The 15,459-nt window shown below is 50.3% G+C and overlaps 1 protein-coding gene across 4 annotated transcripts in view; it reads right to left on the reverse strand.

Annotated features, from left to right (window-relative positions):
• Positions 1 to 6,100: 6,100 nt before the first annotated feature.
• The window catches only part of SUFU (SUFU negative regulator of hedgehog signaling), a 119,751-nt gene continuing 110,392 nt past the window's right edge, over positions 6,101 to 15,459 (reverse strand). For 2 of the 4 annotated variants that reach the window (XM_073240500.1, XM_073240498.1), the window contains exons 11-13: positions 11,784 to 11,852; positions 9,529 to 9,627; positions 6,101 to 9,389 (exon numbers count right to left, since the gene is read on the reverse strand). In XM_073240500.1, the coding sequence (XP_073096601.1) occupies positions 9,535 to 9,627; positions 11,784 to 11,852 (162 nt within the window). In that variant the 3' untranslated portion in view covers positions 6,101 to 9,389; positions 9,529 to 9,534. The remainder of the gene's footprint in view (positions 9,390 to 9,528; positions 9,628 to 11,783; positions 11,853 to 15,459) is intronic. The other 2 variants (XM_073240499.1, XM_073240501.1) reach the window with 1 other exon arrangement.

A 15,459-nucleotide genomic window follows, 5' to 3' on the forward strand; every position in this document is an offset into this window, starting at 1 on the left:
CGGGCAGCAGGGGACTCGGAGTAGAGTGCAGCCGGCAGAGCGAGGACGCGGGAGGGCAAGGGGCTAGTGTGAGCGGGACTCTAGAGCTAGGACGGAGAAAGGTGGAGGGTGGTGTCCCTACATCGAGGCCGGTCCCGCTACTCGCGAAGGGAGCGGAGAGCCGCAGAGGAGACGCGAAGGGAAAGTGGCAGCCCAACGGCGCTTCCTTTAATCAGCACCCGCTGGTTCTGCCCACCGGGCACTGAATAAACTGGTGGGGGAGGGCGGGGCGTATTGTGCGGAAGTGCTGTTATAACCTGTGTGGCTCCTGGCTCCTCCCCGTTTCCCTGTCTCTAGTTGGGGCTGTTCTGGAGGCTGCTCCTGCTATTGGTTCCCAAACTGATGCCCCGCCCCCTAGGGCGGGGAAACTCTAGAGCCTCATGTGACTTGCACTACTTTGGTATATTGAACGCTGGGGTGGGGGGTGTCCGCGCTTCTTAAAAGGGCAATGATACCTTGGCGTAGTGGGACCACCTCTTCCTAAGTCTCTTCATACCTAGCTTTTTACCTGCGAGGAAGAGGATGGTTTGTTAGTCCGCTCATCTGTCTGATGGAACTGAGCCGGGGGTTGCAAAGGTTCGCTGTGGGGCAATTTCCCTAAGCCCTTAATACTTTCCCCCAGAGTTCTGACGCTTAACTATCAAGCAAAATACGTATCATTATCCCTCTTCTATTACTGAGGAAACAGAGGCCTAAAGAACTGAAGTCATCTGCTGGAGGTCAATCGGTCTGTTAAGAAATATTTAACAAAAGCCTTTATGTGCCAGGCATTTTTCTAGGCCTGGGGATTCCCTGGGGAACATACACAAAAACTTTTAAAAAATTAAATGTGTAGGTTAATTTCTGTGATATTAAGGGGCTCACACAGGACTCTCTGAAAAAGTGACATCTGAGCTGAGACCTGAATGTTCACTAAGTCAGACAAGTGACAACCTGGGGAAGAGTGTTTTGATTAGTAAGAAAAACAAATGCAAAAGCAGATTAGGCAGTTCCAGGCCCCAAAGAAGGCCTGTGGTGAAGGAGGAAAGACAAAGGAGTCAGAACACACAGGACCTTGCAGATAATTAATAGTAAGGAGTTTGGACTTGAAGCTGGTTGTGAGAAGCTGTCAGATTTGGGATGTATTTTGGAAGTAGAGCCAACAGGACTAAATGTGAATTAAATATGAGGTGGAGAGGAATCAACACAATAATAGTAATAGGGTAGGAATGGGATCAAGATGTGCTTATTACTGTATATAGTATATCCTCTGAGCTTTCAAAACATTCTTACCATACACACAGACACACACACACATTTTCTAATCCTCCTGCACCCAAAAGTTTTTAAATGATTCCTAGAATTTGGGCCTCAGCAAGAGGCTGGATGGTGGTGCCACTTACCAAGAAGGAGAGAATTTAGGAGGATAAAATTGGGTGGGGAGGTTTTCAGTAGTTCTAAGTTAAGTTTGAGTTAGTACAGATATCCCAGTGGAAATGTTGAGGAGACAACTGTGTATACAGATTCGGGGGGAAGGTTTGTGTTGGAGATTATGGATTTCAGAGTTATTGGCGATTATATATGGTAGATCTGAGATTCAAATCAAATTCAGTGTGACCCATAGGTCCCTGATTCTTCCATAAAACTGGAGGGATTTTCTGCTCCAGGACGTCCATCTACTTATTCCTGATTGGGGTTGGGGGAGGGGAACCAATGTGGGTTCTTCAAAAACAGAGCCTGTCTCTTTAGCAATTTGCATCCCCTTATGGGAGGTCTTATGCTGAATGAGTGAATAAATGAATGGGTGAATGCATGTCTGAATGAACAAACAAAGAGAACTTGGCTTCCAAGCGTAAACCTCAATTCCATGCTCTAAAGACAGTGCAAAGAAACAAGGTCTAGTTTGGAGCTGTTGGAGGGTCCATCTATGGCCACCTCACCAATGACCTCCAGGATAATCTAAAGGATTCCTCTTGTTATCGCCTTTCTGGATAGTTCTCCTTGACTTGTAAGACACCATACTCTTATGGTTTTATCTTCCTAACCACAAACTTCTCCAGTTTCCATCTATTAAGTGTCAGCAGAGTCCTGTCCTCCACGCTTTTCTCTTTCTAATCTATACCTGCTCCCTGGGGCATCTGCTTTATTCCTAAAGCTTTATTACTGCCTATATGCTGATGTTCCCCAATCCACATCTCCAGATGAGATCCTCACCCTCCTGGTTGTAGATCCATGTAGCCCACTATGCTCTCCACCCAAATGCCCCACGGACATCTTGAATTCAATGTATTGGAAACTAAACTCTTCATCTTCACATCCCAGCCTGTTCCCCCTCACTGTGCCCCTTGTCTCAATCAGTGGACCTGTCAGCCACTTAGTTACCAAGTCAAGGACCAAGGAAGCAACCTTGACATCTCCATTGCTTACCTCCCTTATTCATTCAGCCAGTCATCAGGTCTTATAGTTCTTTCTCTTAAGTCTCTCTCGGATCATCCACTTGTACACTTGTTGCTCACTTGACATCTTCATTTGGAGGTACAATGACCATCTCAAACTCAACATGTCCAAAACTGTACTAATTTCTGCTCCCCCCAAACCTGTTTCCACTGCAGTCTTCTGCTTCTCTGTGAACATCCCACAGCCAATCCTTCAGCAAATTTTGACTACTTCTTAACATCTCTATTACTTCCCCATAATCTCTAGCCTGGATTATTTCAGTAGGTCCTAACTGGTTACTGTGCTTCTGCCCTTACCTTCTGGAGTCAATTTTCAACAGAGTAGCCAGAGTAACTTTTTAAAGATGTAAGTCAGATTGTGTCCCTTTTCTGCTCAAAATCTTCCAATGGCTTCCCACTTAGAATAAAAGTCAAAGTTTTATAATTGCCTGCAAACTCCGACACAATCTGGCTTCTGTGTAAGTAATCTATTATTTCCCTTCTCTCATTCTGTTCCAGCCACACTGGCTTCGCCTGTTATTCCTCAAATATACTTGGTATGTCTCTGCTATTCCCCGCCACTGCCCATGATCTTTGCAATTGCTCTTCACTTTGCCTGGACCATCTTTCCCTCAGATATCGCTTTTACACACTTCTCCTATCAATGAAATCCATTGTTTAAATGTCAGTTATGCAGCGAGGCCTTCCCTGACCTCTGTATTTTAAAATGCACCCCTCCCCCAGCCCTATCTCTCATCTGCTTTTTCTCCATAGCACATATCTCCCCATACTACATAGTCTACTTTTAAAAAGTATTATTTACCTCCCATCACTAAAAATTTTTGAAAGGATTTCCTTTAATGCTGTATCTCTGGTGCCTAGAATGAAAGCTAGCACATACTAGGGCTCAACAGATATTTGTTCAATCAATTCTCTCCATCCCTACTGCTCCTACTCTAGGCAATTTTAACTCTACAGTTCCCAAGAAGAGTTGGGAACTTTAGACCTTGTTCTGTCTTCCTGGAGAGGTTTTGAAAATAAAGGCCCCTCTTTTCTTGCTCTTCATTATTAAGCATCCTTCAGGCTTTGACTTAGACGGACTTCTTGTAGGAAGCCTTTTTTATTCTCCAGATTGGGTTGGACACCTTTTCTGTGTTGGTACATACCCTAGCATAGTCTTAGTAAAGGGTTAATGCTAACTGAGCAGTTACTATGTGCCAGGCATCACGTGTGTATTATCTGGTAACAATCCTTGCAAAATCTCTATGAAGCAAGTATCCACTTGCAGATGAAGAAACTGAGGCACAGGTTGGTAAATCTGTCTAAAGTCACACTGATAGTAAGTTGTGGAGCTGGGGTAGGGCAGAAAGTGGCTGCCTGCCTTCCTCTTTATGGCCCTTCCTTGTCATTGTTTCCTTGTTCGCTTTCCCCCACAGAACTATGGGCTCCTTAAGGCCTGGCCTGTGCCCAGTCTCCCAGCACATAGCAGAGTGCCGGGTGTTGTTTTTTGAAAGCACAAGTGAATGAACATATTTTCTAGTTCTTACCGTTCCCACAGTGTTATTGTAGAGATTCAGCAAATGCACAGCAGGCCTTCCTCTGTCTGGTAAAGGTTGTGACCCAGAAGCCACATTCTTCCTCCCTTCAGTGCTCTCAGATGGGGTGTGGGGTGGCAGTGGGTGAAATTGGGAAAAACAAAGGAACCTGCTGCCCTCAGGTCTTTGGCCCCAATAAGGCCCCTACTCCCACCACAAGCCCATTAGAAGTGCCCTGAGAGCTATACTCACGCAAATCACGGATACCCACCCAGCAGGTAACTTGTACCTCCCCCCACCCAGACCTTCACTCTCTCCCAAAGATTTTCTGGCACTAAGGAGGAAAGGAGGGGACTGGGCCAGTCACACTGTGTCCCCACGGAAGGGGCCTGGAGATGGCTGCCCCTCACGGATCACATCCTACCTGTCCCTACAGTTTTGGGACTCATCTCCCTTCTGCTCTGGAGCTCTCTCTTCATCACTCTCTTCACCCTTGGCCTCCCCCCTCCTCCATCTGCAGCTTGCAGCTGCCTCGCTGCCTGGCAGGATGGACTGAGTCACTTTCAGCTTGCATTCTTCTTCTGGTCTGGCCAGTTTGGCATATCTTCAGGCTCCCTAGTTCCATAGCTCCTCCTGTGGAGCCTGTGCCCCCCTCCCCAGGGTCCCTGACACACCATCCTCCATTCTCATGGGGCAGACCAGACACCTGGAGGAATGCACAGGCCCTTTGGAGGAGACATTAAAGATCACATGGCAGATTTCTTCCCTCCCTAAATCTAGGGATGGGGTCTCCACTATAGGCCCAGAAGCCCTTCTCTTCCCAGAAACAACCCCAGCCTAGTCCAGAACCACCTAAACACAGGATCTTACTACTCTACTCTCTGGGGCAAGAACTTTACTCTGACCCTGAGCCCTTCTAGACTGGTCAGATGAGGAGGATTAGATAAGCACCCCACCCCCAATCCCCAAGGAGAAAGAGAAGGGGAAGAGGTGTGGCCTGGGCCACCCTGTGGTTGTCAACTTGGCTCCAGAGCCTCCCAGCTCCCTTTCTGTGACTGCCAGAGGGGCTGAGGGCTCCAGACAGGACCTGCCCCACTGCTGCAGGGGCAGCCACAGTTCAGTAGGAGGTCACAGGGAAGGAAGAGTACTAACTTCTGCCTGGGAAAGTTTCCCCAGAATCAGCTGGTTTTCAAAAAGGACAAGGAGGGGAGCTAAGAGTTCCTCCACAGGAGCTGACACCTCCTGCCTACCCCCTCCCTCTTGTGATGTTCCTAGGACTTCTGCCACCAGCCCCAGCAGAAACCCCTGGGCACTACAGCTCCATCCTGAGGACCAGGTTAAAAGGTGGTGCTATTCCCTACAACAGACAACCAGGCCTAGCAACAAGGGAAAGAATTTGAGGCCCAGAGCAGTCCTGCAGGTCCTGGGGACCCTATCTGGATACAGTCCCCCTTTTGCCTGTCTCTAAGGTACCAGGATGTTGCCTTCTGCCCCAGGGGCATTGGAGAGACATACCAGGGCAATCCAGGGGAGGAAGACTCCTTACCTCCTCACCCAGACCAGGCCCAGAGGAGCCGATAGGAAGGGTAGGCTGGCTTCTTTGTCACCCAGTGGGTGTGACAGTTCTGAGGCTGCCCCTCCATCCTGCCTTCAGGCCTAGGTTATGAGATTGAATTTAGATGTCTGGTGAGGGATTGGCCTTTGTTGGAAGGGGGCACAAGGACTCCAAAACTGGAGGTGAGGAAGGCCCACCTTCTCAAAGAAAGGGGGTTTTTGAAGAGAGGAGGGTAGAAGAGGAATTAAGTGGCATGGAGGGTCTTTACCCTCCCTCTCATTTCCCTAAGACCATGTTTCATGCTCCTATTCCCTTGACCTTAGAGGAATTCAAGACCAGTGAAAGAGAGTCTGTCCCTGCAAAGTAATTTCTGCATGACTGAAGAGTAACCAGCAGCACGATCCTGCTCCTTGGTGCCTCTTCCACGCAGTCTTTGGGGCCTTTCCCCATCCTGCTTTCTTCTAAGTGGCTGAGTTCAACCCACCCCCTTTGCAAGGGCCCCAGGCTTTCTGCTCCCCTAATCCAGGCAGCCAGAAAGGAACACAAGACCCAGGCACTTCTGCAAATATTTTTAATGCACTTAGATTATACAGAGGAAGAGGGGGCAAGAAGGAAATGACATCTAAGTGAGTCACCCAAAAATTCTTACAAAAGTCCCAGGCTAGCTGCAGCCCCCAGGAACCGAGTCACCATCGACATTAGAAACTAATATAAAATTTTTACGAAAGTCTGCTCATTGCAGCATTCATGTACTTGTACAAAAGGCAAGCTCTCTCTACAGGGTTCCTGATTTGTAACAGGGACCCAGGTACTTCACCTGGCACGGAGGACCTGGAAGCCAGAGAGGAAAGACAACCAGATTAAAAAATACAGTCAAGGGAATCCCCTACTGGTCTGCTCCATAGGGGCACTGACCTTCAGGTTTTTTCCCTGCTTTCAATTCAATCTCAAAACCCAGTCCCAAGACCCTGTGTTTATTTTTAAAAACACTCTAGCCCTTTAGACTTTCTCCAAGATTGCTTAGTCGCTGCCCTGAAGTCTTGCCTTTGGAAGAGAAGGAGAAGAGCAGGAGGAGGCACCAGCTCCCTGGTCAGACCTGAGACCGTGCCTGAGCCTCTCCAGTCCCGCAGAGTGGCAGCTGGATCTGTGGTCCTCTCGCTGCCCACAGTGGACTGGAGAAGCCACAGGAGTCTGCCTTATGTAGCAGACACACAGCATGGGGGAGCCCCTTCCTCTCAGAGGCTTCCTTCTAGAAGTGACCTAGAGGGAGGGGGTAGGACTGGGCAAGCCTCAGGGAAGCCTCTGGAACAGGCAGATTTAGTGATGGAGGCTTCTTACCTGTCCATCTCACTGCCAGAACTCCCAAAGAGCTGCGGGAAGGAAAAGAAGGGGTACATTTAGTGAGCAACTACTATATGTGAGGTGCGCTGTACTGGGCATGCTACACAGTCAGCCTCACGTGGTCCTCAGTGAGGGTCCTTCTCACCAGCCAAAAGCTCATTGGAGAGCCTCCTCCTCAAGAAACCTCCTGAAGGCACCACCACCCAAGAGAAGGTCTGGAGAGAGATGGTAGGCACTCTGCCACTCCCCCAGAGCCAGTGCATTGTAGGGAAAGGAGATGGAGGCCTGGCCGCAGCTGGACCTTGGAGGTTCCTGACATGGTGGGGCAGGAAGGGCCCACTGGCTTCATGGGCTCATCATCTCAGAGCTCACCTGCTTCCTTCCTGCCTCTCACACTGATGACAAAGCTTAGCTCAGAAAATACCCTTTCTTGCCCCACCCAAACCAGACAGGTGGAGGCAGGTACCCAGAAAATAAGAATTTATGGAGAGGCAGGTCAGGGTGGGAGAAGGAAGGCAAGCTGATGGCACCTCTCTGGCCACCAAACATCAGAAGACAAGAACTTCAGAGGATGCTGTGGTAGGCAAAGGTCAGGAAATGCCCTTTTGGATAAGTCCTCGGAGCAGAAGGCACAGCTGCTGTTGACATCAGGTTGAGAGAACGTCCATGTTTGCTGGTGGGGGGCCAGGAGCTTGTCTCCTTATATTCCTTGTATGATCCACCTTGAAGCTCTGTGTGTAATGGAGTTAACCAGGTAGCCCTGGCAATGTGTGCAGAGAAGGGGCCAGGCTCTAATTGCCCCTTGTAGGTCCAAATTCTGCTCCCTGGAGAGCCCAGCTACTGCCCTCATGATCCTTGAGGGCAGATCTTTGGCTGGACCTCTCATCACATGGGCTCCTGTGGCACTGGGGTGGTGTCCATATGTGTGGTGGGTGCAGACAGTGGCACTGCGTGGTCCTGTGAGGTCCCTGACAGACAAAAGGCCTTTGCTTTGAAAAGGCCTGAAGGGGGATCTTGAAACAGCAGTCCCTAGAGTCAGGGGTGAGAGGGTGTGAAAGAGGCTTGTTGATTGCAGGTCAGAAGAGGGAGATAAACCTATAGGAACCCTAAAACCATGGGCCAAAGATAGGTTGCTTCTGGAAGGAAAACCATGAGATCCATATTTGGGGCAAGGGACTAAGACCAGCGAGAGACCAAGATGCAGGAATGGAGACAAGGCAAGGAATGGACATGAAGATGAGAAATGGAAGGACACAGGGAGGATGGGAGGGCAGCAGAGTGCAGCGTTTGCAAATCAAAGTGAAAACATGTTGATAAATTGATTTTTCCATTTTTAATAAGCCAGAGTCTTGCAGCCTGGAGGCTGGGAGGCTCAAGGAATAAGGAAATGGGACAGGAGTGGTCAAAGAGCTGGAGACCCAGGCCCCAAGTGGCAGGTTGGGATGGTCTGTTGAGGTGCTGGGCCTCGCTCGCTCTCTCAGTCAAGCCTGGTTGGGTAGAAAAGGCCTGAAAGATGAGGCTGGGGCCACCAAGTCTCTGAGACCCTGATGGTCATTGAGCTTTGTCAAGGCCAGTGCCCCTGGGACCAGTGGCACCCCTTCCTGGCTCCAGCTAAACTGGGCTCAAGGCTGCCTGATGGAGTGTCTCAGCTCTCACCCTGCCCTAGGCTCCACTAGCCCAAGCTGAGAAGAAAAGCCTCTCTGAAGTTGGCTCCTCAGGGCCCTGGGCTGGCAGGTGAACACTGGCACCTTCTCTGGCAGCAGTTCAGGGGGAGATGGCCCCAGGCCCCTGTCTGAGAGAATGAGAAAGTTCATCTAGGGATAAAGTTCTTTTTAAAAAACATTATATACATGACTTCTGGACATTTTTGAAGACAATAAAATACCATCCAGTTTCTACAAAATAAAATAAGGAGGAAGAAAATCAAACATGATTGGAAGAATTATTCTGTGGTCAGGGAAGCTTGACTACTGGGAAAGGCTTCCCAGAGTTGAGCTGGCAGTGCGCCCACATGGCCACTCCACCTCCCTCCTGAGGGGCTGCCTGGCGATGAGTTAGGTAGGAATGAGGCCTGTCTCCACCTAGGGGCACATCAAAGGTCCAGAGTCAAATCTCAAACCAGAACCTGTGGTGGCAGCAGGAGGGGAAGGTTTGCATTTGTCCACTCATGGTCCAGCGAGACCTGGTCCTGGACCCATGGGCTTGGTCAGCTGAGGGGTGAGGCCGCTGAACTGCCGGTGAGGTGGGAACCTGTGGCCTCCACACAGCATCCCACTGGGCTGCAGGTGTGGTGGCTGTGTGGTCATCCTCACACTTGTCCTTTTATTTGTGGGAATCTCTTTAACGCGTTGTTACACCGGAAGTCATCGGGGAGCAGCTGGGCTCTCCCTTGGCCCCTGCAGGGCCCAGCCCAGGCTAGTGCAGTGGACTGTCAAACACCACATCAGGTAGGATGGAGACTTTCAGCTTCTTTTCAGGCCAGCTGTACTCTTTGGGAAGTTTGAACTGTGGAGGGAGCAAGCATAGAGTCAGAGTGCACACAGCAGCACCCATTGCCTTCTTCCCCAATTCCCTGGAGAGATATCAGGACCCTCACCCCGGCCCTGTCCCCCAGGTGCTGGAGGCAAGACAGGCCACTGGTTACCTGGCTTCAATCGCAAATGCTAGACCCGGGTGGGTGGCTGGAGTCAAGTTGCTGGAGTTCGGTGACCCCTTCTTTCCCCTTGTACCGCCAATAATTAACCTGGGTTGGAGGAGGCATGTTTTCTAACTTTCTTCACTGTGCTGACCTCCCTCCAGCTCACTTCCTTGGTCTGCCTCTGGCCACAAGCATGTAAGGAATCTGCTCCCTGAGGCCCTGGGGCTGGTGGATGGGGTGGAGGGGTAGAGGGAGGGTGCAGATGCTACAGGGAAGTGGCTTGAGGTCTGGAACTATGTGGTCCTGTCCCTGCCATGGCTTCTTTCAAAGGGTGGTGCAGAAGGACCCTGGAACCTGCCCTCTGTGGCCTCTGCTAAAGGATCCAAAGGGAAGGAGGCCCTAGCTTGGTCTCAGTAAGAGCTGTGGAGGAGTGTGGCTGGAGGTGATTTCTTGGGCCTATGTATCTGTGGGAGGTGCAAACCCCCATCCTGCTCCCCTCTGTTCATTCTTATTTGCTTCCCAGTGTTACCAATCTGAGCATGATCCCAGTGGTGGCCAAGGAAAGCCTAGGGTCTTCTTACCCTACCCTGGGAATCACTGATTTGTCTAGTTTTGTTTTTTGAGCTTCTGGCAGGAGTAGGGGGAAGAGGCTGACATATCTTATTCCCTTTGTATTCTAGTCAGCTGGTGCTTATAGATGCTCACTGACTTGGAAACAGGTTCTGCTTTTTATGGCTTCCACTGTCCCTGGGCTCGGCAAGAAGTCAGGCCAGGCTGGAAAGTAAGGAAGAACGGGGCTGCAGCCTGCCCAGAGCTGGGGCTGGAAGCGGACAGGTCTGACACTTCCTGTCTAGCCCCCTCTTCCTCCCTCTGATGGGGGACTGTCCAAGCTAGGACCAAAGTGGAGAATGGGGCAGGGTGTGGGGATAGCCTCTGGACAGGAAAGCAAAAAAAAAAAGTCATTTTTAGTGACCTACTTTCCTAAGCAGCCCCTGGCTCCTGTCCCTCCCCTGCCTGGACTACCCCCTCCCACCTCTTCAACACCAAGCTCAAAGCAGCAGTCTGGCACAGTGCCACCCTAGTGCGACATGGCCCCTCCGGAAGTGCTCTGGGCAGCTGGCTCTAGTCTGACTAATTGGAAGCCAGGCTTCAGGGCCTGGTGACTTGTAGGGGTTGATTGGCTGGCACAGACTGGGTGCTTTGGTGACTTCTGAATATATAAATGAGTTAATTTCCCAAGCCACATCCCAGCAGATAGAGAAGACACTATCCTATTGGGGCTAACTTGGGCTCTGAGTTGTTCATGTCCACCTGGAGACCAGGACAGGACAGTCCTGCCTGTGTACTCTCCTCCACCCCAAAGACATTGGGGCTCACCATGTCCTTGCCCTGGGATCCCTGGCTGCTGGAAGCTCCAGCTCTGGGTGAAAGCTAGCTCCTGCCTGGCCTCCCTTTGGCTTGAAAGCCTGGCCCCTGGGAGGTGAAGGAGCTCTCCCCCAAACATATTCTGGCAGAAAGGGCAAAGGAAGTGTCTGTCTCTGCCACAGGCAGGAAATAGCCTAGAAGAACTCAGCTTTCTAATGTTCCATTAATCTACCAGGCATTGAGGCCAGGAAGGCTCAGATCCCACTGGGGTGCTGCTTAGTAGGAGGCTGGGCAAGGAAGGGACTTTCCAGGATGAGGTAAGTCTGTGCAAATGAGGATGCCAGGAACAAGGAAGAAAAACAAAGGGGATTGTGGGCTCCATTCCTGTACCCCAGCAGAGTAGCTAGGGAAGGCACAAACTCCCACCTGGCCTGCCAGCTCCACTGGCTATGGACTAGTGGGGGAAGAGGCAGACCAAGAGGGGAAAGCTTATGGCTGGAGAAGTGAGGGGGCAGAGTGGCTCCTGGGTGGCCTGAAGTGAGAGCTGCCCACCAGAACTCCCCAGTGGAATGTTCTCCAGCAGCAGGCATAAGCTTTCTGTTCAGAACCCACCAGAAAACAGTAGGGGCTGGGGAGAACTCATACTAGCCTGAAGGCCCTGGCTGTCTCTCTAGTGAGGCTCTCAGGAGCTGGCAATTCAGACAATTTCTGGGGGCCCTTAATGATGGCTGGGGTAGGGCAAGGGTGGTGAGAAGACAGCAATAAAGCTGTTTAACACCTCCAGGGGCCCCTTTCCAGACTATCCCCACACCTCAGAGACAGACAGACAGACACACACACGTGTACAGGCTCCTAGAGACTGGAACCTGCTGTCAGAGAGAATCAAACAGGCTTACTTCCTCAGGAGAAGTCAAGTCTTCTAAGTCCTCCAACATTTTCTCTACAAACTCTTCAGTCAACAGAATCTGGAAAGAAGGCACAAGGCAGGTTTTTAAAACACTAATTAATTAATTAAATGTATGGCATTTTTGTCAACTGCCAAGCTTTGACTCTTCATTCTGGCCATAGAGGAGCGATGAGCCCACGATGATCTGTTCCAGGGTCAGAGGGAAGTGCTTGAGGCCTATTCCAGCCTCAGCCCTCTCTCCTTCCCCTTGTCTGCAGTATCAGAGGGACTGGGGCAGAGAAGGAAGGGCATCAGAGGACAATGGGGAAGCACCGTGGGGACACTGAAGGGTGGCAGTGCTAGTCCACAAGGGACATAGAAGTGGGTGGGAAAATACCCTGTTTGGGCAGTCTGGGCCTGCTGCACATTGCAATGCAGTACAGGGGAAGCAGAAAAGCCGAGGGGCAGAGAAGAGTGATTGCCAACATCCTCCTTGCCCAGCCAGGCTCACACGTCCCCCCAGCCCCCACTTGGTAGGACAAAAGGAATGTGTTTGGATTTGGAATACAAGCCTTGTCTGAAATCTGGAAATGCCCCAGAAGGTACATCCAAGAATGTCTGTGCTGGAGAATTTGGAGATTGTACACCAACCTGTCTCATTTTACAGATGAGAAAGGGACTCTTGATTCCTGTTTCCACCCATGATATCCACATTCTCTCAGGCCAGAAGCACCTAAGCCCCCATCCTGCCCACCCTATTCAGCCACTGAGTTCTTTAAAACTTCCTTTGAGAAACCTCTTCTCCAGGCTACCTCCCAGCTGTCCGGCTTTGTTGCTCGAGTCTGATGCCTCGTCACCTCTGCTTTGATATCTAGGACAGCCTGGCCTCACTATTTGGCTGGCACAACCCCCACCCTCACCCCCTAAACACGTTTTCACGGCCAATGGGAATGTCCAAGGGCAGTTAGGCCCTTCTCAACTTGATGGGCTATTTTCCCAACTGGCTCCCATGCTCAGGCTGGCTCCAAAGAGCCAGGCCAAGCTCTTCCCAGGCCTGTACTATACCAGGCCCAAGCTGAGGATGGCTTTCTTCTTCCCAGTCTGACCCCTTTCTCTACCCCTCTCCTCCCTGTGCTGGCTCGTGGGGCCTCCTGGGCTCTGTACCAGACCCTTCTGCCCTCTGGGGGTATGGCTCTACCCATCTCTGCTTTGCCTCCTCCAGGAGACTTTGAATGCTCTGGGTAGGGCACAGTGGAAGAATGACAATAGGGTGAAGACCAAGGTGAAGGGCTCTGAGGGAAACCCCTACAAGAAGGATGGGGGTCAAGAACTTGAGAAAATACGCATGGGGTTTCCCCTGGGAGTTGTCCACTCAGATAAGAACAGAAGTTTCAACATCTGGAATATAGTCAGCTTTTAAGATGAAGCGAAATAGCAGGGAAGAGCAAGCAGAATGACTAGGGATCTCCCGGGATGGAGGACTCCAAAGGAAGGAAGTTGATGGGATAGAGGTGGGAACAAGGAATGAGAAAACTACCCCAACTGAACAGGCAAACCACCACCATCCCAGGCTCCGTGCTACCTGCCCGTGTGTCTTATCTCCTCCAGTCTCCTTATAGATGAGGAAACTAGAGGCACTGTTAAATTATGTAATATGCCCATGTCACACAGCTTTGAGTGGCTGAGACAAGACCATATCCCAGTCATGTCTGAACTCTCAAGTCAGTACCTGCCTGAAATACTGCTGCCAAATCCTGTACTCTTACCCCCATGACATTTACTCATTTATTCATTCTTCTACTCATTTCTGCCCATCAGTCTGTTCAATGCCACAGTATTCCCTGGGTGGAGACCTAGGGACACAGGCAAGGCAGTCTATTCCCCACCTGGACATGCACCTTCCCTGGGTTGATGAGGGACCAAAGGATATATCCTTCCCACACGGCAAGCCCACCATTGGGAACAATACAGCTCTGACTACTGGCCCACATCTCATCCAAGCTTCTGTTTGAGGAGCCCAGGCCTCAGGCCTCAAGTGAAGACAGAGACAAGGTTTAGACAGGCAAAATCAGTTTAGGGAGCCCCATCCCACCCTGTTCTTCCCCCATACTCCCTAAGGTGGGACTGGCTAACTCCTCTCACAGACAGCAGTGACTCTTTCCCAGTTACACCCCTATCCCCCCACAGTCTAAGCCCTTGCTCCTCTTCTTAATCCATGGGTTTTTTTTTACCCCAAACGTCAAGAGTTTCTCTACCAGTTATCACCAGTCTGCTTGAGTAGTACAAAAGTCACATTCATATTTTTAGCATTTCCGGGGCTTGTTGCCATTTCTGCAAAAGCTAGCACAAACACAAGCATACCTAAAACACAATTATATTATAATGGCTCCAGTCTGGCCAGGATGGGCTGATTTCTAACCCACAAACAATTTGGAGGGAGGGACCTTCTGCCAGAAAGGTAGATAGGTCCAGGGCAGTAACTAGTATAGGGGGTGAGATGGGGTGCAGGGAGGGTTCGTAGGAACCGTGGCCACCCAGTAAGACTCCAAAGAGCTGTTTTTCAACAACAGCAAAAGTAACCCCACCAATCCTGAGTTCAGTTCTAAGCCAGTCCTTCTGATAAAGGTATGGAATTGCTGGTGGAGAGAGGGTAATTATGGTGGTTTTTAGCAGAGCAGCTACTGAGCATGTCCCATCTATGTGTAGACTCACTTTATACTCAGCTGGAGGAGGGGACTGCAAGACAAAAAAAGGGGACAAATCCTAGTTGTGCCTCCATTTTTACTTTTGGTGATATGCTGGTTCCTGCAGGAAATGTCACATTATTTTAAAAGAAATACAAGGGGAAAACTACATATGAAATCTGCGTGATATTAAGGATGACATTCCTGCAAAGAAACATGGCAGACTGTCATAGCTCCAGGCACCTAATTTAATTTCCTTTGGGAGTTTAACCTTAGAAGCTTGGATTGAACAAACAGGACCTGTTCTTTGTATATTTCAGACCAGGAGCTGAGAATGTTAACAGATTTTATCAACAGGACACTGGAGATAGGCAGCTATGATGGAACACCTCCTGAGCGCTCTCAGAGTAACAGATTCCCTGCTGTGATGTAAGTGTGGGAAAACCTGTGCACCTCTGGGGCTTGGGGCTCTTGGAGCTCACTGGGTCCCCACAGAGCTGCCCAGCACTGCCACAGATGATAGCAGGAATAGGTATGATAATGACAGTAGTGATGAAAACGCCACCAGTAGCAAGAGCAGTGCCTCCTCCATGTGCCAGGTGCTGGGCTAAGTGCTTGATCGGCATTGTTTCACTGAATTCTTATGGCAGTCCATGTCTCCTGGACTTTAGAACAATATTGATCTGACCTCATGGTGGTAGAGGATGCTCTTTTCCTATCTGGGGAAGGTACCCCAATTCTAGAAGCCCTATGTAATCAGGGTTGACTCCTCTGATCTGATGGGGGAGGTGAGGCCAAATCGGGTTTCTACCCATAGCCTGGAAAACCAGCAATCCCATCCCCAACCAGCCACACATGTCCCAGCCACCTACTCAGCTCTAGAAGGCTAGAACCTTAAGCATCACAGACACACAGCTGCTCAAAAACCACGTTGGCCAACTGGAAAGGAAGGCAAACCATGCCCAAAGATGGTTTCCCACTGGGGACAGTGGGGCAAATTTC

Source organism: Manis javanica, chromosome 7, assembly GCF_040802235.1.
Source record: "Manis javanica isolate MJ-LG chromosome 7, MJ_LKY, whole genome shotgun sequence".
Lineage (NCBI taxonomy): Eukaryota > Metazoa > Chordata > Mammalia > Pholidota > Manidae > Manis > Manis javanica.